The sequence below is a fragment of the Eublepharis macularius genome, chromosome 5, assembly GCF_028583425.1.
Source record: "Eublepharis macularius isolate TG4126 chromosome 5, MPM_Emac_v1.0, whole genome shotgun sequence".
In the NCBI taxonomy this organism is placed as follows: Eukaryota; Metazoa; Chordata; class Lepidosauria; order Squamata; family Eublepharidae; genus Eublepharis; species Eublepharis macularius.
The window spans coordinates 169,506,496-169,533,196 of record NC_072794.1 but is presented as its reverse complement, the minus strand read 5'-3'; the positions used below and the strand labels follow the sequence as shown (position 1 = coordinate 169,533,196).

General features: G+C 45.9%; 1 protein-coding gene across 1 annotated transcript in view; it reads right to left on the bottom strand.

The window, feature by feature from the left end:
- The window catches only part of LOC129330439 (signal-regulatory protein beta-1-like), a 36,228-nt gene extending 13,076 nt beyond the window's left edge, over positions 1-23,152 (bottom strand). Inside the window, exons 1-4 of the mRNA XM_054980469.1 lie at positions 23,128-23,152; positions 21,243-21,572; positions 5,944-6,252; positions 2,005-2,133 (exon numbers count right to left, since the gene is read on the bottom strand). Of these exons, the coding sequence (XP_054836444.1) occupies positions 2,005-2,133; positions 5,944-6,252; positions 21,243-21,572; positions 23,128-23,152 (793 nt within the window). The remainder of the gene's footprint in view (positions 1-2,004; positions 2,134-5,943; positions 6,253-21,242; positions 21,573-23,127) is intronic.
- Positions 23,153-26,701: the final 3,549 nt, after the last annotated feature.

The window sequence follows — 26,701 nt, the reverse complement described above, 5'->3', positions numbered from 1 at the left end:
CTCCCACCCCAGAGCTAGCTACCCTACTGTGGCTTCTGCCCTCAGATGCCTTCTTCTGTCCCCCCCACTGATATTCCGAGGTTTCCTACTTCTGTATATGGAGTGAGTTTCAAAGTTTTAATTACTCATTGAGTAAAGAAGCACTTCCTTTTGTCTGCCCTCAACCTCTTTGGCAACAATTTCTTTGGGTACCTGGGTGAGAGGGGCCTAAAGTGGACGGGATTAGAGCATTCAGTCAGAAAATTACAAAGTGGTTCTTTTTTTCTGGAAATGATAAGCCCAGAAGACATGGTATTGTTCTAACAGTGAGGTGAGGAGGAGCACAAACAAATATACAGGGGCTATGATGAAAAGTCTGGATAAAATCAATCATGTAAGGCCTATTAACATAACCACCATTCAACTTTGTCCCAGATGTAGGGTTGCCAGGTACCCTGTCCTCCCGGCAGGAGGTGAGGACCCTAGCACCTCCCTTGTCATTCTCTTTTGCTCCCGGGCCTATGTGATGACATCATTTCTGGGAAGTGACATCATCGTGCAGGCCATGGCAGCCCCAGGAGCGCTCCTGCGCTTCATGAGGTGTGGGCGATTTGGGCCAAATCAGTCTGGAACGGGCCACTGGCAAGCATGGAAGTGCTCCTGTGTGCTGCAGCAGCCTGATCTGGGCCAAATTTAGGCCAAATTGGCCCAGATCAGGCTCAAATCAGCCTGGAACAGACTGCTGCCAAGCGTGGGAGTGCTCCTGCGCTCAGCAGTGGCTCGATCCAGGTAAATTCGGGCCTGGTTTGGCCCAGATTGGGCCCGTGCGAGTGTGCCACACCATTGGGGAGCGTGCCCCTGGGAGACCTGTGCCTCCCCCACCAGCCAGGTAAGTGGGGGTGGAGGGTGGGAGTGGGGGATCCTCTGCCCCAGCAGGGGACTGGCAACCCTACCCAGAGGATATAAAGAGGAAGAAACTGAAACTTTCATTTTAGTGTCTGGGAAGAAATTGTTCATACATCAAAACAAGATGCACTGATTATTATAGGTGACTGGAATGCAAAGTAGGAGGCAAAGCAGAATCAAATATTGGTGGAAAATCTGGACTAGGATTATAAAACGAAGCAGGAGAGCGACTCATACAATTTTGTGAAGCCAACAATTTGTTCTTTGCGAAACCAACAAACTTCAGGCAATCCATAAGTGGATGTCACCAGATGGCCAATACAGAAATCAAATAGATTCCACAATCAGAAGCAGAAGATGGAGAAGTTCTATTCCATCTGTTAAAACGAGCAGGAGCAGAGTGCAGTATAGTTCATAGAATATTATTTTCCAAAATTGGAATACAGCTAAAGAAAAGCACTAAAAGAAAATGTAATCTAAGTAACGATGGTTGTCGTGGATTTTCCGGGCTGTATAGCTGTGGTCTTGGCATTGTAGTTCCTGACATTTCGCCAGCAGCTGTGGACCAATCCATATGCAAAAGAACCTCCTCAGGATACAGTGAAGCCTCCCTCCATTAGCATTCCACACCCTGGGAAACTCTTACAGGATGACTCAGCCCAACTCCACCTTCCTGAGTAGACATAAATTACCTGCCAACATCTTTTCCACACTGTGACACTGAGAGATCTCTGTCTTTTGGTGCTACACCTCTGAAGATGCCAGCCACAGCTGCTGGCGAAACATCAGGAACTACAATGCCAAGACCACGGCTATACAGCCCGGAAAATCCACAACAACCATCGTTCTCCCGCCGTGAAAGCCTTCGACAACATAATCTAAGTAACATTTCTGAAGATTTTAAGATTGTAACTTTAGTATAAATTTACAACGATCTACACATCAAGTTCTCCGAATTCACAGCTTTCATTTTTAAAAATTAAGTCTTTAGCTCTTTTTGGCTACAGAGATATAATGTGAAAGGGATATCTCCAGAAGACTCTTCTTTAGGAGTCCATCACTTCCTAAGATCTGGACCTGAGTAATCCAACAGGGCAATGTTCTACATTCAGCACTTACCAAAGACTGCCAGGAGAAGGGAGAACAGCAGGAATACACAAGGCAACTTGGAGAATGAGCTTGATGCAGCCATCAGGGTAGAAGAGAGGAGAGTTTTGTCTTCTTTTTGCTGGTACCAGCTCTTCGTGTCTGCAGCCCAAAACTTCCTCTTTTGTTTCTAACATAAATTTACAAATTGCAGTGACGAGTCAAGTATAAACAATTTCTTCCGCTTTTCCAGGAATCCCTCTGGGTCTGAAATCAGACCCGATAACCTCTTTCTCACCCAGATCCTGGGCCACATTGTTGGCTGCTATTAACAGGAAGTTGAGAAACTCCGAAAAACAAAGTGTCATGGGTAGGTGTGTTGGGTGTAAGAGTAGGGAAGTAGAAAGGGAACTGGACATCGCAGTAAGGCCTTAATTTCAAAAAGCAGCTGAATGAAAAGGGCTTTTCATTCCCTTTTAGGGTATAGCTATATAATACATGTGGTGTCAGTGAGGTTGAGGGGGTACACATTGTTGGAAAAGGAGGATTCAGCGCCGTCCCTTTCTTCAGTTTTCAGAGGGGGACAAACCAAAGAGTTAGAAAGACAGAGAGGTCAGGGCATCCTGTTTACTGTTTACTGCTCTGACTATCCCTTTGATATGTCGATTGCTATTCTCAGAACTTCCTCCTCGTGACATCCTTCCTCTCACTCTTCCTGGCTTCCTTCCAGGCACCATCTCTCGCCTTCTCCTCCCTCCATCATGGCAGCGTGGATGCAGGACTTGTCCTAGCATCCATGCCCATCCTTAGACTAGTTAGGTAGATAGGATCTATCTCTCCTCCTTTCCTATCAGAGAATGGAGCTCCTACAATAAAGAACTCTTATTTCCTTTCTAAATATAAGCAAGTGTATGCTTTGTTATTTTCTCTTCTGCACACACACTAGCCAGCAGAACCAGCTCACAACCACCTATAATCACACAAACGCTGCTAAACGATAGACTCTGCTAACGGTTCAGACATGGAATCCTTTAATTAGGTTTCTGGGGGCCAACATATGATTTATTTGTTACATGTAGCAGTAGGAAACTGAATTGCCAAAGTGCCTATTGTATGTGGAAAGTTGTGAGCAGTGTGAGAAGAGAGGGCAGGCTTTAGGCCTCCCTCTTGCACCATTTTTTTCTGGCAGAAAAGGCCATGGCAAGTGGGCTATTTGCCCCTTTCTCAGGTTTCATGCATCCTTACGTAATTCCAGGACCAGCATAACAGCACAATCTACCCCTTGGCTATTGTAGGGCCCCTTTCTTAGTGTGTGAAGCACAGACATGTTTAACTGGACAAATTATGATATCCTGCCTGTCTATACCAAAGTCTCACTTCTGGGCAGCACCTCATATCAGAGGGGAGCTATTTCCAGGAACAAGCAGGCAGAAGACAGAATAAAATTCAAATCTTTATTGAGAGCACAATAGAACAGGGGAATAGCAAGAGGCACACAAGTATCCAAACAGTCACAAGCACACAAACAGACACATTAAAAATGCTGAACTTAATACCTAACCAATAAACAAAAGGCGGAGCAAACGAGAGCAGCATCGGACCTGTTCTGCAGAGTGCAGAAATCCTGTAGAGTCCTGATGTGGAAAATGGAAGAGTAGAATGTAGAGACAGAGACCAGTCGATGCCTCCAGGGGTTTCTGCCAAGTCACACAGGGGCAGCAGCTGGGAAATCAGGGGAAATATCTGCTGAGTATTGTGGATTTGGGGGCTATACTTATACTGTAAAAAATGCTGGCTTGAATCTACCTGGATCAGGCAGAAGTGCTCCCAGGGTGGCCCACATCCTGCATGATGATGTCACTTCCGGGAAGTGATGTCATCGCACAAGCTGGGAGTGTGCACGCATGCAACCACTGAAGTGAAGGTAAGTGCCAGGCCTCTAACCTCCCGCCCAGGAGGGGGGGATAGCGGGAACCGGCAACCCTACAAAACAGTGTCCTTACTAGACATGGGCATGAACAGCATTACGAATGGAAAAAACCCAGTCCCGATTGTGGCAGACTGTCATGAGGCTGGCCTCGGCTCGCCTACGCTCCACCTCCCAAAGATACACGTGGCCGCTGGACCAGCAGAGGCCAGATCTACCTGCCATCGGTTTGCGACGGAGGTTGATCTGGCCTTCGCGCATGGCTGAAGGCCAAGATTTCTTGCCACAGCTTTGGTGGGTAGACCTGACCTCCATGCATCTGAAGGCCAGGTCTACTTACCGTGTCATTACAAGGGAAGTAGACCTGCCCCCCATATCCGAAGGCCAGGTCTACTCACCGTGCCTTTCTTTGGTGGGTTGATCATCCACTCATCTGAAGGCCAGGTCTACTTGCTATGGCATTAGATGGGTGTGGGGGAGTAGACATGGCTTCTGCAAGACTGAAGGCCTTCTACTTGCCATGGCATTGCAAAGCAGATAGACCTGATCTCTGCACTTCCAAAGGCCGCATCTTTTTCCCATGGCCACTTGGCCTCTGTATGTCTCAAAGCCATGTCTACTTGCCATGGCTTTTCAAGTTGAGTTGACCTGGCCTCCAGACCCATACAGCTCAGGTCTATCTGCCATAGCCTTGCAGGGCCAGGCCAATTGGGGCGGGGGAAGCAGAGGAATGCCGCTCCCTGGGTGCACTCTCTGATGGGGCAGCATGCTCCTATGCACCACAGTAGGGCCGTTTCCGCCAAAAGCAGTCCCAATTTGAACCACTGTGGAGTGCAAGAGCATGCCAGGACTGTTTCTGCCCCCCCCGTAGAACTCCCAGGTTCCACAGCCACCTGATTCAGCTCAAATCAGGACTGAATAAGCTGGCTGTAGGGTGCAGGAGGTTCCTGGGCCCTTTCTGCCCCCCTGGTCTCCGCAATGGCCCAATTCGGGGCCGAATCGGGTGTCTTCGTGGTGCAGGAGCCCTCCAGGGCCCTTCCCCCCCACCCCCAGCAGTGCTCCTGGCTCTGCAGTGCCCAAATCAGGCTTCGGATTGGCTGGCGGAGGGAAGGGGCCACCTACCAAACCCTCTGCAGCCCGATTGGGGTGAGGAGGTGGCAGGATGGACAGGTCTGCCTCCAAGCCCTTTCCCAACATGATTGGCCAGCACTGGGGAGGGAACAATGCCAGGCCCAGCCACCCTGTCCTCCCCCTGCCCAGATTGGGGTATGGCAGAGGGGACAATGCCATGCCCAGCTGCCCTGCCCTCCCCTGGACCAGATCATGTTATGGTGGAAGTGTCAATGCCTGGCCCGCCTGGCCTGCCCCTTTCTAGAGCCCGTTGTCTTTTTTCCCCACAACGGGCTTTGTTGCTAGTCTTTTAATAAAGGTCACTATAATTACAAGTGATCTGGATCCCTTTGGTAACTCTTTGAACTTGCGAGCAGAGTCTGGGGGTATCATTGTCTGAATTAAGACACTTCCTGCTAAGTTGTTGGCTGGGTGGGGGAATAATGACTGGAGGGCTGCATCTTCACTTGCAAAGCCCTAAAACAACTTGAGCCCCATAAGCTGAAGTAATCGGTAGGCACCCTTCTCAATAGAACAGTTAAGTAAAAGATGTTTCAGTGACCCAAATGCTTCTTTAACTTGTACTCGATTACTAGTATCCAATCCAAAATTCACATTTTCAGACTCTGCACTGCCTCTCCAGCTCTACTGAGCGAAATAAAACTGAGCCACAGAGACCTGACATGAAACGGAACCCGTCCTCTCAACTTACGCCCTCTTAATGCCAACTGTCCCCAAACTCAAGCTGCCCTATTGCTCATTCCTAAGAGCCGAAGAATGACCAGCTTAGATATGGCCAGTTCCGCCAATCTGGCAGCCAATCAGATTCTCTCAAAACACCCAGGAGCCACCCCCAGCCTCTAGGATCGCATACGTACAGTCCCTTCCTTGTTATGACTCCTTTACCAATACTTATAGCCCATCACTCTGCCTACCTCGTAGGATGCCTCTGAGGTCAAAACTCTGCTGCAGGGGCCTTTCTGAGGAGCTGAAATCGATGTTACGGATGAGCGTTGAGTAGATGTCTTTCTCTTCGAGTGGTACTTGCACACTGCTTGTGACACGGTAGGTGGTATTTTCTGATGTAATGGTGGGCGGGAGGGCTTCAATCTGGTTCTGCTTTTTGGTCCAGGTGACTCTGATGTCTTGGGAAGGGAATCCACGTGACCAGCAGTTGAAAGTTGCTACGTCTCCTGAATCCACTCTGCACGCAGGGCTGATGATCATTGGCTGGAAAGGCTGGGCTGTAATAGGAAGTATGGACATATCAAAGAGAACTCTGTCCTCACTGCTGTGGGAACGTCATTTAAACAGATGGCCAAGAATGAGGGTGATATTTGTATAAACTTGAAGCCCTGTTTGCTCCAGGAGTGGAATATTTGGAAGGTTTAAGTGGAAGCCTCCAAATTGAGAAAGGGATTTCAAGCTAACCCGTAGGGTTGTGCATAATGGAAAATAACCAAGCCAAAATTATACACAGAACTTGCTGGTTTGGCTCATTTCAGCGAAATGAGGCTGTAACAACTTCCCTACCCCCACCAAAATGTTTGTGTGTTTCGTTTTGGTTCTTACTGTGCAGATCCCATGCAGGCAGGCAGGCCAGGTAGCGAAGTCAGCGTTTCATTTTCCTTAATGGCAAGTCTATCTGCACTCATCATGCAACCAAGCAGATTCAAAGGGGACATACAGACCCCCTAGCGTTCATTCTGTTGGTGTAAAGAGGATGTGTGAGCCACTCAAGTGCGTTTTTTCTTTAGCGCTTCCTGGGCTATGGCACTGAGTGGCTTGTAAGGATCAAATCACAAAAAGTTTGCTTTGTGCCAGGGAGCAGCAGATAGTATGGTGCTGTCAACACCACCGTCACATTGCTCTTTCTCTGCATTTTTTTGCACGATGCAAAGACAGGTCCGCATCCACTTGGGCGTGCACATGTGGGTTTGAGCTGGAAAGACTCATGTTATGCAGATTAGGGTGAAAATTGGAGAGAGAAAATTATTAGGAGAGCCCCATTAAGGACTTCCCTCCAGATATGCGGAGCTGGATTATGCTCAGCCCATTCAGTGGCCTTCTACTGTTGCTGTCCTTCACTCAGAATCCTAGAATAATAGGATTAGAAGGGACCTCCAGGGTCATCTAGTCCAACCCCCCGCACAATGCAGGAAATGCACAGTTACCTCCCCCCCACACACACACACTAAGAGCCAAGCTACAAGTGTCGTCTGACACAGGTTGGACACTTGTCAGCTTCCCTCAAGTTTTGATGGGAAATGTAGGCGTTCTGGTCTTGCAGCTTGGCTCTCCAACTGCTGTCCAATGGACTTTTCAAAAAGAGTCCAGTAGCACCTTTAAGACTAACCAATTTTATTGTAGCATAAGCTTTTGAGAATCAAGTTCTCTTCGTCAGATGCATGATCCAGATGCATCTGACGAAGAGAACTTGATTCTTGAAAGCTTATGCTACAATAAAATTGGTTAGTCTTAAAGGTGCTACTGGACTCTTTTTGATTTTGCTACTACAGACTAACACGGCTAACTCCTCTGGACTTTTCAACTGTCACTTGTCCAACATTCCACCAAGCTGCATCCATTTCCCATCAAAACTTGAGGGAAGCTGACAACCTGTGTCAGGCATCACTTGTAGTTTGGCTCTCAGTAACCCTTACTGCATGCCCAGAAGATGGCAGGACCCTTATCCATACTGGCCTGGGGAAAATTGCTTCCTGACTCCAAAGTGGCAATTGGCATTACCCTGGGCATGCAGGAAGGGGCCGCAAGAAGTACTGATGTAACCCTTCCTGCCCTTCCTCTTAAGATCTGCCTAGGCTCACAGAATCAGCTTAGCTTAGGTGCCATCGTGGCAGGGCCACTCACTGTGAGCAAAGAAATCTTCCAAAGATAAGGATCATGGAGCAGCAGGAAGAATTTCATCAGAGCCAGTTTGGTGTGGTGGTTAAGAGTGTAGGACTCTAATCTGGAGAACCGGGTTCGATTCTCCACTCCTCCACTTGAAGCCAGCTGGGTGTCCTTGGGTCAGTCACAGCTTCTCAGAGCTCTCTCAACCTCACCCATCTCACAGGGTGATTGTTGTGGGGATAATAATAACAGTAAACCGTTCTGAGTGGGCGTCAAGTTGTCCTGAAGGGTGATATATAAATCGGATGTTATTATTATTATTCATCTGGCCCAGAAAGCCTTTAGGCTTTTTGGACTTTTCTGATTAAAACAATTAGCCTAGCCTCAAATGACGAAGGGGTAGCAACACGCATTTTACAGATGGTCGCACATTCACACACCACCAAGTCTTTCCAGATCAGTAATCTGTCAGTGGAAGGACAGCTATGGGGGACTGCAGTCTCGTCTTCCACATTTTCTTCTTCAATTAACTGTCGGGAAAGGAAGCTGGCAGCCATTCAGTCTCTCACATTTACTTGTAAAAATTAGGGGGGAAAGAGGAGGACCAGCTTCCCTCTACTTTCCTTCTGTTGAAAGAAAAACCTTAGCCCTCCCTTTCCGTGAGATTTTACGCACATTGCAAAGAGAGGCTGGTGGTTTTAGATGAGACAAAAATAACAGTCCTTGTGTGCTCAGCGGCCCAATACGTGCCTTTGTGTACACCTTCCCCAAGCATACCTTGGTGTCCATAAACCTAGAACCCCCTATGTGCTCTGTACTGGCTGGGGTTCTGGTGAACGATATGCAGACGCGTCTGTTCTGGCTGAAATGGCTGCAACTTTATTGATTACAGCATATTGGGGCATTGGCCAGGCATATGGGCAGCAGATCCTCGTTGGCATCGAAGGCCCCATGCTGTTCGAGGCATCACACTCCAGCCTAATGCTGGCCCCGTGGGACGGCAAGCCGTGTTCTGCCACCAGCCATGCTGGTCGGCCCTTGCCTCCCTTTCCGCAGGGGTGAGCTGCCTGACTACTGCACTCACCCCTTAGGATCTGGCCCAATGCCTCAAAACCGCCACAGGAGGGCGGCCATGTCCTGCTCCTGCCCGAGCATCTCTGGAATGGTGCTGACCACATTGTGCCTGCACAAAAGGTAGGAATGGGGGGACACCTTTTGTTTGCTCCTCAGCTGCGTTAGGATTGACTACGTATGTTGGCAGAATTCCGCAGTACTTCTATGATCTTGAGACCCTGGGCTGTCTTAGGGCCTTTATGTTGGCCAGACTAAATGCCATTCCCTCCAGTGTTCTCCAGGGGAGACACCCTTCTCAGAAAGACATTGTTTGTGTGGAGCCAACTGCCCAGATACCATCCAGCATATAATTTTGGAATGCCATTTATATGATAAGTTATGAAGAATGTTGTCTGAGAGGTTGCCAATACATATTGAATCCCAGAACAATTTATCCTTTTGTCGTTTTCTGTTGAAGGATAATGATACAGTGATTTCTAGAGTGGTTGCAGAGTTTTTAGTGAGTGTGCTTAAGAGTCATACAAGTTTTGTATAAATATATTGCCTTCTGATATCTTATGTAATTTTATTGTGACTTGTTTGTTGTCTTAGATTCTTGTATGCAATTAAAGGTATTTGATTTGATTTGGGGGGATGGGGAGTAGGAATCAGGGGAGGGGAAAAGGTTCAGGGCATTTGAGGGGTGGTGGTAAGGGGATTTGACAGGGAGGGAGAGAGGGAAAAGCTAATGGTCTTTGGAAGGGAGAGAGTGCTTTCAAGGGAAGGAGAAGCAAAGGGTGTTTGACAGGAGCAAAAAAGGGTGAGGACCTTACACAGAGAAGAGGAGGGGAAGGTTGTTTGGCAGGTGAAGGCAAAAGTGGCAGGCAAGGTTGGGTTTGGGGAGGTCAGTAACAGGGAAAGGTTGCTAGGACAACTGTGGAGAGAACCGTGTGGTGGGCCCCCACTTGTGAATATTTCTGCAACTTTTGTTTAGTAACACCTGGCCTGAGAGTTCTACAACTTTTCTGTTTCGTAACTGTTTGATCGCTCAAAAACAGGTTATTCTATCAGTGTCTTTTTCAAAAATGCTGTAACAGAGGAGCATGGCTTGAGGACCATACTCCAGGTGAGGAGACAGAGCCCAATTGCAGTCAAGGGAACCTTGCTGGACCAAGGAGTGCCAGGTTCAAATTCCCACTCTGCTATGATGCTGAAAGGCAGCCTTGGGCCAGCTGTCCTCTCTCAGCAATCCTACTTCACAGGGCTGTTGTGAGGATAAAAAGGGGAGAGAGCTTGCTGTGCCATGGCTGGGTAGGCTGGCTCTGAGGCTGCAGCTGGGTCCAAGCAAGCCAAGGCTGCTTTCCTTGCCTTCAGGTCTTGGTGACCCCCCCCCCAACTCTGAGGACAATCAGAGCCAAGCTACAAGTGACGCTTTACACAGGTTGGACACTTGTCAGCTTCCCTCAAGTTTTGGTGGGAAATGTAGGCATCCTGGTCTTGCAGCTGTAATGGAGAGCCAAGCTGTAAAACCAGGACGCCTACATTTCCCATCAAAACTTTGAGGGAAGCTGACAAGTGTCCAACCTGTGTCAAGCGTCACTTGTAGCTTGGCTCTCAGAGTGCCTTTCTTTACCCTGCAGCAACTTTTCTCTGGAGGCTCTCTGCTGGTGGATGATGCTACCATCAACAGCTGGAGAAGGCTTGGCAAAATCAGCTGTAGGTTGGTGGGACGGAGCCCCATCCCTCTTTCATCATGGTGGCAGCATCTAACCGGAGTGCCTCCCCATCTGGACACACACACACCCTTAACATTTGCTCAGGTCCCCAGAATCAACAAGACTTCCTCTGCTCAGCCTCAAACCTTGAGTCCTACAAGCCAGTCCTACTGCCGCTGCTCCTTGGGCTCTGGCTTGGAACTACGAACTCTTTTCCAGCTTTAAAGTCCTTTTAGGATGGAGCGCAGCACTTCTTGAGATCTGAGACAGAGAAATCCAGGAGGGTCAATTCCTGCATTCAGCACTTACCAGGAATTCCCAATGGAAGGGTGAGCAGCAGCAGGAACATATGAGACCACCTTGGTTTTAATGCAGCCATCGGAGAGGCAGACAGACCTTTCTGTGCTTGCCGCAACCCCTTCTGCTTGCAGAAGGAGCTGAAGTTTTGAAAATGCCACTTTTGCTTTTCTGCAGAGGAAAGTCAGATAGTATCTGATGATATTGAATTATCTCCATATTATAAATGCATTGACACAGTGAATTTTCCTATGAAGTCATATTGTGGTTCAGGGTACACGGTCTGACCCTTTGGTAACCTTCCCTTTCACTTGTACGTTAGAATTGGTGAGGCTTCTACTCTCAGATTCGTACAGCGGAGACCGATGCACTCAAAACAACAAGGAGATACAAGGATAGGAGCAACTTATTTCAGAACGTGCAGCTTGGTCTTCTGTCCAGCAAACAGTAATAACTAGAGATGGGCACAGACACCCCCCCCCCAAATGAACCAGGAGGTTTGGGGTTCATGGGGTTCATGAACCACAAACCATGGAACTGGGCCAATTACAAAACAGTTCGTGGTCCGTGATCCATGGGTTTAAATGCCCCTTTCCGGCCTTAACAGTGGCAGGGAAAGGGGCATTTAACAGTTTAAAGGGCCCTTTCCTGCCTTGCAAGTCCCCCCGCCACCTGCCAGCTGATCATTTAAAGGGAACTGCTGCTTCTAAGTCCCTTTAAACTGCCCAGACCCCAGCTCCAGCCCCAGCCCCAGCCCCAGCCCTTACTATTTCTTGCAGCGCGGTATCCTTCCTCTGGGGTGGTAAGGCCCTTTTTGGCCTCTTCCGCTGCCCTGGGGATCCGATGGGCAGTGGAAGAGGTCAAAAATGGCCTCCCTGGCCATTTGAGCCATTTGAGGGGCAGGGAGGACATTTTTGGCCTCCTCCACCACCCTGCAGCCCTCTAAAGCAGTGGAAGAGGCCGTTTTTGGCCTTCTTGATCCTCAAATGGCCGCCGCGAAAATGGCCTTCTTGCGGCTGCAGCAGCCATTTGAAGGGGCAAGAAGGCCGTTTTCGGACGCCACTAGAAAAGGACGCCACTAGAAAAAGGTAAGTGCTGTGGCTGTGGCTGGGATTATTTAAAGGGACCTGCCGCTTGCAAGTCCCTTAAAGGGGCAGTTTAAACTGCCCCTTTAATATGACCCAATGAACTAGCATAAAAGTCCGTGAAAGTTCTGTGGGAAGGAGCTTCCATGAATTCTAGTTCGTGAACCCCAAACCAGATAGGTTCATGGGGTTTTTGGGGTCATATTTAGGTTCATGCCCGTCTCTAGTAATTACTATTGATTGATTGATTGATTGATTGATTGATTGATTGATTGATTGATTAGATTAGATTAGATTAGATTAGATTAGATTAGATTAGATTAGATTAGATTAGATTAGATTTTTAGTCCACCCGCCTTGCCGAGTGGACTCAGGGCAGAGCACATTTTAATTTACATAAAAACACATAAAAGCAGATTTTAAAAATTACAATAAAATTTAAAATACTACAATAAAAACCTCTCCTCAGATGGTGATGGAAGAGTTACTTCATTTCAGACATGGCCCATGTATCCATATCTATAGATATGTATAGGGTGGTGGACAGATCTTTTCAAGTCAAGTCAAGTATGGCCGGCGGGGGCCCAGCCTAGCCTCCGCCATATGCCTGGTGGAACATCTCTGTCTTACAGGCCCAGTGGAAAGATAATAAATCCCACCAGGCTCTGGTTTCATCAGGCAGGGAGTTCCACCAGGTCAGAGCCAGGACCGAAAAGGCCCTGGGTCTGGTCAAGGCCAGGCGAGCCTCCCTAGGACCAGGGACTACCAAAAGTTTTTTTTGTGTAGAACAAAGTGTCCTCTGGGGTATATATAGGGAAAGGCGGTCCCACAGATATGCTGGACCCAGTCCACATAGGGCTTTATAGGTCAGCACCAAACCTTGAACCAGACCCAGTACTCAATTGGTAGCCAATGCAGCTGGCATAATATGGGTGTTATATGTTCCCCTATCAGGACTCTTGCAATCGCTCACGCAGCTGCATTTTGAACCAGCTGTAATCTCTGGATCAAGCCCAAGGGAAGCCCTGCGTAGAGCGAGTTGCCATAGTCTAATCTAGAGGTAACCGTTGCTTGGATCACTGCTGTTAGGTCGTGGGTCGACAGGTAGGCGACAAGCTGCCGGGCTTGTCTCAGATGGAAAAATGAAGACCAGACAACTGCTGCGATCTGTGCCTCCATTGTCAAGGAGGCATCCAAGATCACCCCCAGGCTCCTCACTCTCACAAGTGGCGCAAGCGGAGCTCCATCAAGAGCAGGGAGCCAGAGTCCCATACCCATGGACCCCAGGCCCACATGCAGGATGTCCGTCTTTGTGTTTAGTTTCAACTGACTAAATGGGGACTCCACTGCTTGAGACTATAAAGTATTGAGCCTGGTGCTCATAATGATTGCAGCCCAGAGTGATTTCAGCTCAACACAACATGCTTTATTGCAAGCCAGAACAGACAGATGACAGCAGACAGACTGAGAAGCTCAATGTGAGCCAATATATACACACAAACCCCGCCCCGATAACAACCAGTAACCAATAGAAACGCGCACTCGACAATCCTATCATTTGCATGAACTATATACAATGTATTAGATTGGCAGGCCATTGATTGGTCTTTATTAGAGAGGACCAATTGGCTGCTGCCTACAGAAAGTAACCAATAAGAGTAGAGACATTAGGAACCTTGACTCAACCTGAAGCTTAACACAGTGCATAACACTCCATACTTTTAGAGGCCTTGCTAAGCCCTATTTTAACCCAATACGTAACAGAGACTAACAGCGCAGGCGAGTTAATGGCCTTAGACTGGAGTAACTTTTCTTAGAATTGCACCATAAACCACACAGATACCTGGGGGAAAGCCCAGAGCTCCATTGTAACATGTACGCTAAATATCCCATACCTTTCTCCTTCAGACATCAAGAGATGGATGCACTCATGGTACTTGCAGATATAATGAATTAGGGATGCTCCAACACGCACCACTTCAGCTCACGTTCTGTTCACTGGTCCCTAGGAAAAGAGCTGGTTTTTGTGTTGAGAGGTTTGGCTGCTGTCCTTCCACGCACGCTATTGCACTCGGTCCTTGTGAAGGACAGGGGTTGACACACGTGTAGAATTATGACATTGATATGAACTAATTAAGAATAGTGTCAACACCCATTTTGGTTTCATCTCGCCATCTTTGAAAAAGAACCGAAACGGCTTTTTCAGGAACCGGTCCATCCATCAGTTGGCTTGTCCGCGATTGGACTGCTCCTTCTCTTCATAACACCCTTGGCGGCTTTTCTGCAGTCTGTCACTGGATGAACTTTTGGTGAGGCACACTGTGCTTAAATGAACAATTCTTTGCTTTAGCACCTTGCACTTTAAGAAAATACCACATGTTTGGGAATAAATTGTATGAGCAAGGCATAGCACGTAGCACTTTAATTGTGACCTCTTTAAACAAATTGATGTACTGTGTTATTTATTGATGCGGCTGAGGTGGTGGTGCGTGGTTGGATATATATAGGACACAACGGCTGATTTATTACAGTTTATTATATCATGATTACATGTTATTGAATTATGTAAGTGTTGATTCTTTATTGTTGCTGCTAGTTAGGTTTCATGAACTCCTCTTGGGTTTGTCATACCACTTGAGCCTGTCTGTTGGGTTATACTTTGCATATTCAGTGGAATTAGTCATATTTCGTCCATGTGTGTTTTCAGTAGGTTACCAACAGCAAGATGGGAGATTCCTGAGGATTGGGGTTAGATCCTGGGAAGGGCGGAGTTTGGGAAGGGGAGGGACCTCAATGGTGCATAATGCCATAGAGTCCACCCTCAAAAGCAGCCATTTTCTCCATGGCATTATCTGTCTTCTGTTAAGTCTTCAGGGGAGAAAGATTTCCTGTGATGGAAACTTAAGTAGAAAGTTTATCTTGCCAGCTTTTTAAATGCTCTGCTTCTGTTTAAGGGAAGCTTCTAACTTTCACTGTACCCATGAATGATTTAACATGTGGTTTTAATGCATCTTGCTGCAAAGGAGTTTTTCATAAAACCTGGACTGGATCTAAGAATGGAAGGAGGGGGGGTCGAACTTTATTTACTTCATTGAGAGTTTCGTTACATGTTATGCAAACCTCGTATCTGCCTTATTCTTTGCAACTGTGCCTGAGGTTGCACCTGGCTTTCTGTTTATAAGAATAATAGCGATCCAATGTAACCAACTCATATTTGTTTGCAGCTGAATGAAGACGGAGATGTTCCGCCAGGCATTTGGTGGGGAGTAGGCTGTCCTCTCGCCGGCCATACCACTGAAGACCGTCCACCACCCATGCAGGACAATGCTGCATTTTAATATTTTATACCCGCCAATTTTAATTGTTTTGATATGATGTTTTAATGTTTTTATAATGTTTTTTACTGTTTTAAGCTGTTGTTAAACCGCCCTGAGCCCGTCTGATGGGGAGGGCGGTCTAGAAATGTGACTAAATAAATAAATAAATATCACAAGGGAGTGGTCATAGCAAAGTTCCAGTAGCATCTTAAGGACTAATAATGAAATAAATGTTGTTTGCCACTGGGCTTTTGTTTTATTTAACTGAATTTCAGTTGGTTGATAGTACCATCATTTTAACTACGATCTATTTACCCGTTGTTTATTTGTTTAAATTTATATTCTGCCCTCCCCGTAGCAGCAGGCTCAAGATGAATTACTTTAACTGTCCTGAACTTGGCTGTTTCCACACGCTCTTAAAGGGACGGCCCACTCACTGAACATTGCTGGCTGTCTCCCAGAAATCCAAACGGCTTCGTTTGCAAAACAACTGCAGGCTGTTTGGCTTCCATTTTTTGGTGAACTTTTCTGGAAACACACTTTCCGCATTTGCCTGCAAGAAGTCTTTTTTGGACTCAAAACTTCTTCTGCAAAAAGAACAGAATTTTTAAAACTTTAAGATATCTGTATGTGATCGCTAGCTAGGAATGCCTCGCTTGGGAGATGGTGAGGTCATGACAGACTGAGAGCTAAACTAGAAGAGATGAATTACATGAGGATGCCCATGTGAAGAGAGTTGAATTGTTAGTTGGGAAGCTGAGTTTTAAAAGGCATATTAGAAGGCTTCGTCAATTCCCCCTCTCTACAGAGCCGCAAAGATGGCTCCTCAAAGGGTTTGTTAATTTCCTCTTCGCCTCTTGAAGGCTCTGTCATTCGCCTCCCCTTCTAGGAGGCGAAGAGGAAATTAACAAACCCTCTGATGAGAGATGTCCTAAACATTAACTGACTTGCTCAGATTTTGCAAATTGGAGGGTGTGGCTTCCTTTACTGAGTCAAGACATCTTGTTTTGGGTCTTCCTCTTTTCTGTCTGCCTTCAACTTTTCCTAGTATTATTGACTTTTCCAGAGAATCTTGTCTTCTTGTGATGTGACCAAAGTACGATAGCCTCAGTTTCGTCATTTTAGCTTCTAGGGAGAATTCAGACTTGATTTGATCTAGAACCCACTCAGTAGTCTTTTTGGCTATCCGTGGTATCCTCTGACACCACATTTCAAATGAATCCATTTCCATCCTGCCAGCTTTCTTCACTATCCAACTTTCACATCCATACATAGTAATGGGGAATACCATAGTTTGGATTATCTTGATCTTTGTTCCCAGAGAGACATCTTTATCCTTAAGGATCTTCTCTCACTCCCTCACAGCTGCTCTTCCAAGTCTCAATCTCCTTCTGATTTCTTCATTGCATTCTCCCTTTTGGTGGGTGATTGAGCCAAAGAATAGAAAATCTTGAACAACTTCAATTTCCTCATTGTCAGTTTTAAAACTGTGTAATTACTTGGTAGTCATTACTTTCATCTTCTTCATGTTCAGCTGTAATCCTGCTTTGGCACTTTCTCCATTAAGCTTCATCAGTAGTCATTTCAAGTCTTCACTATTTTCTGCTAATGTGGTGCACCCAAGAAACAAGATATTCAAGACAATAAATCTAGGAATAGTTGAAGTTAGTAAGAGCCAAGCTACAAGTAATGCCTGACACAGGTTGGACACTTGTCAGCTTCCCTCAAGGTTTGATGGGAAATGTAGGCATCCTGGTCTTGCAGCTGTAATGGAGAGCCAAGCTGTAAAACCAGGACGCCTACATTTCCCATCAAAACTTGAGGGAAGCTGACAAGTGTCCAACCTGTGTAAGGCGTCACTTGTAGCTTGGCTCTAAGAAAAGAGGAAGACCCAGAAGGAGATGGATCGACTCACGTTGCACATGGATCGAAGCCACATTGCAAGATCTGAGCAAGGCTGTTATGATAGGATGTTTTACAGTTTCACTTAAACGAATCATGTAGAGGAGTTTGATAAAAAGGCAAGGATCATTGGTCATGTGGCCTTCCCAGAGGATCAGAGCAAGATTCTTTGCTGAGAAAGTAATCTTACAATGACTGGACTGAACCAGCACTAAAGCAAAACAAAAAGTGTTACACTTCATTTAAGAATTAAGATCCTGACGAGAAACCACATGATATTCTGTTAAGGGTTTGGAACACCGATCTGAAGCAAAAAATTACTGTCGCCGGTGACATTACAGAGAGGAGTATTAATTGGGCCTGTATTTATTCATATCCTTCTTAAGGCAGTTGTTCTGCAATCCATTGGAAACTGTGTTTTCAAGCATCCCAATTTCCGATGCATCCCAATTATTTTTGATGCTCTCTTCTGCTTTATTGTTCATGCTTTGGTTTGTACTTCTTTTTCCAGTCTGAATGGAAAATATATAAACCTTTGCAAATAATGGTCTGCCTATAAAAGACAAATATTGATAATTACTTCTTGGTTTATATTTCAAAGGACTCAGGGCCAAACTACAAGTTGAACGGCAAGTGTATTCCGCCCTGTTCACTTGCCCTCCACTTGCTCTCCGCTCAATCCACTTGCCGTTCAAGTGTCATTCGTCACTTGTAGTTTGGCCCACAGTTAATATCGAAACGGTTTGGGCTTCATCATTGCTGGGATGTGGTGCTACCTTATGATTTGTTTTTGAACATTCATAAATATTTTTTCCAAATCAGCTTTAAGATATAAAACACACAATTGAATTTTCCTCCCATTGCGACTACAACAAAAGGTTTGGCAGCATCTGGGCCAAACCGGACTTAGCTTGGTTGCTTGTCCGAGCTCCTTTCCTGAGCTCTCATGGTTGTGAGTCCTGCAGTCATCTTACGAATTTTTTTCCTCAGGATAAGGTATAGGAGGAAGAAAGTCACCACCTTGTTCAGCAGAAGGGCAGTCCAAATAAAAGGGGTAGTTAGCAGAGGAGGCCCTGCAAGAAGAAGAGAAAGGAAATCACCTAATTTAATTTATCTATTTTGATTTCTTTCTCAGTCTAGGAGTGGTCTCTCTTCATACAAGACCACCCACCCACCTTTTGAGTTCTAGATCAAGGGCAGCTCCAAATGGTTGGCTCTTTGACTCCCCCCCAAACACACTCTTTCAAATGGTGAAAAAGTCACGGGGGCTATTTTGGTGCTTCAAAACTGGGGAAAAGATTGCATGATGCAGGATAGGATCCTCACAGCAATTTAAACCTAAATTATACCAATAATGGTGTTGATGGCCACGGTTTGGACCTGTGGCTGCCATAATGTGTAGTTTGGCCCCCAGCTATCAGGTGGCAAGAAACAATGACGTGGGTGCGGCTGAGAGAGCTCTGAGAGAGCTGTGACTGACCCAAGGTCACCCAGCTGGCTTCAAGTGGAGGAGCGGGGAATCAAACCTGGTTCTCCAGATTAGAGTCCTGCCGCTCTTAACTACTACACCAAACTGAGTATTAGCAGGCATTTTAAACTGGGCTTTATTAAAGATTTGACATGTTTGTTTGTTTGTTTGTTTGTTTGTTTGTTTAACATTTGTATTCCACCCTCCCCGCAAGCAGGCTCAGGGCAGATAACAACATATTAAAAATACAATTAAAAATGCATGTTCATTAAAAACAATACATTTAAAACAGGATGGTGGACAGCTTTCACAGGGAGGGTTAAGATTTATACACCCCTTTTTTTCCAGGCCAATTTAATAGATTGTAGTGGTTTTGTGCTGGTTACTTGGGGCGGATTGTGTATTATGTTGTGAGCCACCCTATTAAATAAGGCAGAATACAAATTCTCCTAACAAACAGTTTCACTGTGCTGTCAGTTCCCTTCTTAATGTGCAAGATAAGTTGTGCAAGATTACTCCCTAGGATAGAAAACGGGCTTTCTGCACGTGGACAAAGAAAGTGTCTGAAACAAGCGAAGAAGCTGCTTTCGATATAAACCCTGATAGGCAAGACGCTGCAAGTCACTTCCAGCGGTGGCACCAGAAGGGACACGGACACTGTAGGATCCCCCTGAAATTCCACGGTTTTTGAAATTGTTAGACTACAGAGAACAGTTCCTTTGGACCTTGCACATCAGCATGTCCTCCCATCTCCACAGGGCCCCTCATCTTCTAGAGTTTCTTCATGGGTGAAGGATACCTCTGCCACAAGAGACTCCCCTTCTCCCCCTCCTGTATATTTCAGGGGAAACAAACTGGTAGGGTCATGGCTGCTGAGCTCCACAAACACCAGACCAACGAAGGTAGAAGCAGGCAGGTTGCCAGTCCATGCACAAGTCATAAGGACCTAGGCAGGCAACAGCAGGGGGGTGGTGGTGGTGGTGGCAGCAGGGGGGGGCACTGCCCCATTCACCCTGTACTTTTACTCAGGGCTTTCTTTCAGTGGGAATGCAGTGGAATGGAGTTCCGGCACCTCTAGTGTCTGGTGGCCCCGCCCCTGATCTCCAAACAGAGATCAGTTCCCCTGGAGGGCCATGTGTTTCTCCGTCATTTCTCTCTTGAGAGTTCCACCACCTCTTTTCCCACCTCTTTTACTGTTTAAAGGTAGTATATAATGGAAAAGATTACAGTTGCATTTCTTTACATTCATTGTATTTGTATTCATTCTCTCTCTCTCTCCATTTGGAAAGATGGAATACGAAACAGTAAAAGATCATGCAGATGCAAAACTACTGTCATTTAAAACATTACTACATGACCAAGCTCAATGTCTAACCGCAAGCCTGTCAGACTTTGGAGATCTGTTATGAGTAATCTAGTTGGATGAATCCCTGGGGCAGAAAAGTATCTGAACTTTGGACTCAATCGACTTCCTCATGTTGCTAAAAAAGATGGCACTAACAAAGTAGTTTGAATATTCTCTTCCCCCCCCATAATAATTGTTTCTTTTAGCAGAAACTTCAGTTTGCAGTATCTTGCTGCCATGTCACGCCCATGTACGAAGCATGGAGCAGAAAGCGGTCTGTCCTTAAACGGTTATGTCACCATAAGGATGAATAAAGCCGATACTGTATACTCAGAGGAGCAGCTTAAAGGAAAGCCTCTAACCGTGGCAGCAGAAAGCAGTAGGGATAGCTGGTAGGGTTGGGGTCAATTAATGTCTTTCATGGATTCACTATCTTGGCAAAATGGCAGTAGCAGAATGAGATTCCCCTACTAGAACCTTCCCAGAACTAACGGCAGAACTACAAGTGACAAAAGGGACAGATTGGACACTTGCCAGCTTCCCTCAAGTTTTGGCGGGAAATGTAGGCAGCTTGGCGGAATGTTGGACAAGTGACAGTTGAAAAGTCCATTGGACAGCAGTCAGAGAGCCAAGCTGCAAGACCAGGATGCCTACATTTCCCATCAAAACTTGAGGGAAGCTGACAAGTGTCCAATCTGTGCCTTTTGTCACTTGTAGTTCCGCTCTATGTCGTAGTGACTGGGGGCTTGGAAAAGTGTCAAAGGATGCAGTCCAAGTTAGCTTAGCATTAACCAGTTGTCTTTCCTAAAATGTTATGGCAAAGAAACCCTGGGAGATGCAGAAGGCTAATTGGGGCCAAGCAATGACTACAACATGATCCAACATTTTCAATAGTTTCTACTCACTGTCCACCAACACCTCAGTTCCTCGTCCACTTTGGAAGTGCACCACCACATCATCCTGCCTGACCAAACACCGTATAACTTCAAAACAGTGTGTCAGGGGCTCAGCCAGTTCCTCAAGCAAAAAGCAAGCGAAGGGGACCTTTCCGGAATTATTTTACTAATGACACAGCAGGTCTGGAGATGTGTGAAGAGGTTTGAAGGAGGGGCATGTGGTTGGTACGTGACACAGCGGTCTGTGGAGTATCTGAGGCCTGGGACCAAATAACTGCTAGAAAGAGATTAAATTCCACTCACTGTCCACGAATACCTCAGTTCCGTGTCCGCTTTGAAAGTCTTCTTCTTCTTCTCTAAACAATTTCTTCAGCTTTACACAATAATAAATTCCAGCATCCTCAGGAACAACATTAGGAAGGAAGATGGTAAAGTCTGTGGTGGAATATCTGGCTCTTCTTTTTGCTTTGTGGGGTGATCTATCAACCGGAAAGATGAGCTTCCGACTTTCACCTTCCCCCTTGAACCACTTCACAGGTCCTGGTGGAGATTCTTCAGTCACCTCACACTCCAGAGTCAGAACTTCTCCAGTTTGCACGTAGATGGGGCCAGGCGGCTGCTGCACCAGGAATTCTGGAAGTAGAGACACCAAAGAGCTCTTTTTGCTCACTCAAGCATTTCTTGGGCACTCTTTCTTAAAAGATGGGTGATGAATTGGCAATTTGCTTTTTCAGATAAGCATGAAATCATGTTTAAAATAATCGAGGAAAATGCTTAAAGCCTGAACAGATGCATAATTAAAACAGTTTTTTCTGTACTCATTCAGCTGTCCACCACAACCCCAAGATCTCCTTTTGCACCTTTTTCTCTTGCATATATTACAAAGTTTTTGTTGCACTTTAACTCTGCAATCTGCTTTGAGTCTTTATTAATTGTCCTTATAATCTGCCTTTTACAGAGAATCAAAGTGGATTACAAAGACCTTTTCCACATGGCTTGTCTGCTCCAGGTTCAATGCTGTTGGAAGTGAGGTTTTCCCCCTGCTTTATCACAGCATTGTGGGGCATTCCTGTACTTCCCAGGGTCCCCTCAGATTTTCTCCAGTCTTCTTCAAACCTGCTTTATTGCAAAGTTTTGAGAAAGATAACATGAAAAAAATGTCAGCCATGTGCATGGGAGAATTTTCCCACCCTCATGGCCGCCATTTTTCCTGACCCTGTTGCTGCAGCCATTTTTTTACTCCAACCAATTGAAGGGGCTTCTTCTTGTTGTTTTAAATCAACAATTAAATATTATTTTATTAATACAAGTTTATAGCAAACTATACATCAGGTTCTGAATTCCCAACTTTCATTTTTCAAAAAGTAAAAGTCTGTAGCCCTTTTTTGTTACAGAGATATAAAGGGAAAGGCATATCTCTTCAAGGCTCATTTTTAGGACTTCATCAGTGCCTGAGATCCAAGCCAACAGAGCTAATTTCTACTTTCAACACTTACCACAGACTGCCAGAAGAAAAGAAGACAGCAGGAATATACAAGGCAACCCGGAGAATGAGCTTGATGCAGCCATCACAGTAGAAGAGAGGAGAGGTTTTTTTGGGGGGGGGGGTTGCTCGTAACAGCCCTTCCTGTCTGCAGCCAAAACTTCCTCTTTTGTTTCTAACATGGATTGATAAAATGTTGAATTGCAGCGATGAGTCAAGCGCAAACAATTTTTTCTGCATTTCCTGGAATTTCTCTCGGTCTGAAATCAGACTCAAGGAACACTTTCTCACTTAGATTCTCAGCCACATCATTGGCTGCCTTTAACAGGAGGTGGGGAAACTCAGAACTACAAAATGTCCTAGTATGTGTCCGGTGTTACAATGGGGAAGTGAAGATTTGAGTCTGGTCACAGCTTAACAACCAACAAGATTTTCAGGGTATAAGCTTTCTTGAGTTAAACTCCCTTTTTCGGAGGAAGTGGACAGTGAACTGGGTATCTCAGTATGGCTTTAATTTCAGAATGCAGTTGTGCTGGCTTTTCATTCCATCTTAGAGTATAGCTATAAGATACATGTGATGTGAGTGGGGTTGAGGGAAGGTCACACACAGCATCAGGGGACAGACCTGCCAAAGTGCCAATTGCTTTATGAAAACTTGTGTGCACTGCAAGATGAGTGGAGATTTTCCGAGTTTCCCTCCCGCACCATTTTCAAAAACCGGAAGGGCCATGGCCAATGTTCCCTCTAAGCTGTGCAGTGTTGTGAGCTAAAAATCTACTTTGTGAGCTGAAACAACAACTTTCATTAAAGTCTTGTTGGTCTCTAAGGTGCCACTGGACTCAAACCTTGCAAAATCTTTGAGGCTTCCTGTTTAATTTTGCACCTACAGACTCCTCTGTGAACAAGGAGGCCTTTCCTCAGCTTCTACTGCAGGAGACAAGGCAAGTCAGGCACAGCTGCCCGTGGAGGCTCACGTTAGCTTCAGATCCAGATTTTGGGTGGGGGGCAAAGAAGGACTGTGAACCTGTGAGCCTGCAAAGCAGGAGGCTTAAAAAAAGAAAACGAGAGAGTCAAGCTGGAGCCAGCCCCAAAGCAGCTGCACTAAAATAAACCCCCAACAGTGTGATCCTATGCACAGTTACTCTGGTCTACTCTACATCCATTGATTTCATTTTAGATGGAGATGCTTGGCTAGCTGAGACAGGGCAGCCAGATCCGGTTCTCGGCTGAGTCTGCATTTCAGGCTGTAGAAGCCACTTTGGAAGAGCCCTCGAAAAGGTGGCCTCATCAACAGTAAAATCCAACCAGCCTCCTTCAGCACCGCAATGGTCTTCTCCTCCTCATCTGGCTGTCAGCAGGCATGATGAGCACCTGGCCCAGCCCTCCTTCCCCTCCTCATCCTTCTTCTTTCCAGCCTCCTATTGCACCCATGCCAAGTTAAACGACACCTTCACCATGGCAGCGGCTAAGGTGCCACCTTCTCTGCTCTCTGGGACTGAGGGGATCCCAGCGGGGTTAGGCTAGGCCCCATCACTCAGCTCTCCTCTGTTCCTCAGCTAGAGAGCTGGTGGCAACTGGAATCGCTCTCTGGCTCTGCCCTGAGGGCTAAGCCAGCCACAACCCGGAAGGAAGGAGAGAAGCGGGACAGGGCTCCATTGGGCCCGCCTGCTGGCGCCGGCTGAGTGGGAGGGCGGGGCCACCTGAGAGTTAATACCTGTGAGCTACAGCTGAGAATCTGTGAGCAGAGGAGTCAGAATCTGTGAGCGATTGCTCACGTGCTCACATTAGTGGGAACACTGGCCATGGCAGGTGGGCTGTTTGCTCATTTCTCGTGTTCCATGTGTGTAACCTTTTGCTTATAGCTTTTCTATATATTGGCTTTGGTATTATCATCATCTACTATAGCTCCTGCATATTTTGTTCTTTAAAATATAGGTTGTCTTTTTAAATTTTTTGCATTAAAATCTGCAATCTATATAATTCACTGATGAAGGAAAGAAAAACATTAAAAAATGCCATCCTAAGAAGAGTTAACACCCTTCTAAGTCCATTGAAGGCAATGGGCTTAGAAGGGTGTAACTATACTGAGGACGACACTAAGTTATTGAAGTAATTTCAAAGGCATGATCTTTCTGGGTGCCATTGCTTGGAAACCGGTTTACCCCGACCAGTATGAAACCACAAAGCAGCGTCCTTCCCGCCCCAGGATATAGCATGCCCTGGATGGAATTCACCATTGCTGAAATGCAGAACCTGAGCAATCCAACAGGGCAAACTTTAGAATCTTATTTCTAGGAGAAAGAGCAGCAGCAGGAGCTAATGGGGCCACCCAGAAAAAAGGGCTCAGTGCCACCATCGCTATTACAGTGATTTGAACTTTAATGGCTATGTAATAAATGTAAGTCTCATACTGATGTCTTCATACAAAAACGTAAAATGACGTTTGTATCATTTGTAATGTAGTAAGCTGCGAATAGTCTGTATTAGCATTATCTTCTTGGAGCTTGGAAGCTAAGCTGGGCCAGCCATGGTCAGTCCTTCTATTCCCACCCTCTAGTCAGGGAGGCAGGAACAAGTTTTCTACTTCCTGTCAACTCAAGAGCAGTAAACAGTACGCAGGATGACCTGACCTCTCTATCTTTCTAACTCTTTGGTTTGTCCCGCTCTAAAACCTGAGGAAAGGGAGAGCGCTGAGTCCTCCTCTTCCGAGAGTGGACTGAATTCACCATCGCTGAAATGCACAACCTGAATAATCCATCAGGGCCAACTTTTAAATCTTATTTCTAGGAGAAAGAACAGCAGCAGGAACTGATGAGGCCACCCAGAGAAAGGGGTGCATCACTATAACAGACAAGGGGACCCCCAGCATGCTAAGCGCATGTTCTTCTATAACAACAACAACAACAACAACATTCGATTTATATACCGCCCTTCAGGATGATAGAACACCCACTCAGAGCAGTTTACAAAGTATGTCATTATTATCCCCACAACAAAACACCCTGTGAGGTGGGTGGGGCTGAGAGAGCTCCAGAGAGCTATGACTAGCCCAAGGTCACCCAGCTGGCTTCAAGTGGAGGAGTGGGGAATCAAACCTGGCTCCCCAGATTAGAGCCCTGCGCTCTTAACCACTACACCAAACTGGCTCCCAGTTTGGAGCCATAATCCCTTCCTTTGATAGGTATTGTTCCAACTACCCAATGAGCTTTATGAGTGGATTGGGCCATCAGGCTAGCTGGATCTTGTAATCAGAAACTAGAAAAACAAGAAAGGGAATGCCACAGTAACCAACTGGAAGTAGAAGAAGAATCACGCCATGACTAGCTAACTACTAGGAAGTGAAGTCCAATGTATAACACAATCAAGATGTACAAAATAAAAGAGAAGTAAACTGAGAACCCCCAGTAGGGATTTAATGTGACTCTAGAGGGCAACAGGAACTGCCAAAGGGCAGGCAAGCAATAGTATATTATATATAAGTTCCAAGGTCTGTTTCAAGGTCTGCTTTAAAGTGCAAGGTGCTTGTAAACAATGCCTCTCTCTATACAGCCCAAGAGCTATGGCCGATGCACCTTGGAAACGTGTAGGAACTGTTTGATGATAATTATTTTTCATGTAACTGCCGTAATGATGAAACATTGAAACAGGAAGATTTTGCTAGCTAGTTACTTATGGCAGAGCAGTGCAACTGTGAAGAACTTCTTTGATTTCTTCTTTCTCACATTTGAGTGATTGTATCACATACGGCTACCTGGAAAAGTTATGAATACATACTTGTAAATATGCTATATGTTGTTGATTGTACCCATGTGTGTTGCTTACTACTGCTTTCTTGGATTTTACTCATGATGGTGAATGTGTTGTATAACTCTTGTATTTATTGAATGTATATGGAGAGGCACAGGTCCTTTATACATTATATATAGACATAGGCACCTTCTACATTATCATAGGAAGATTTGATTATATTGTTTACAATATAATCACGGCATGATTCTTTTTCTGCTTGCAATCAGAAACTAAGCAGGGTAGCCCTGGTTAGGACTTGGATGGGAGACCCCCAAGGGAATCCAGGTTCATTGTGCAGAAACAGACAATGGTGGAGCACCTCTGAAGGTCTCTTGCCTCGAAAAACCTATGGGGTCACCTCAAGTTGCCTGCACTTGAGGGCACTTTGCATACAGATGATTGTAGAGATTTAAAAAGCTAAAGGCACTAGAAGTGTCATGTCTGAGCCCCATCCATGCCAATTTTAATGATCCTTTTGTGCTGAACCAAT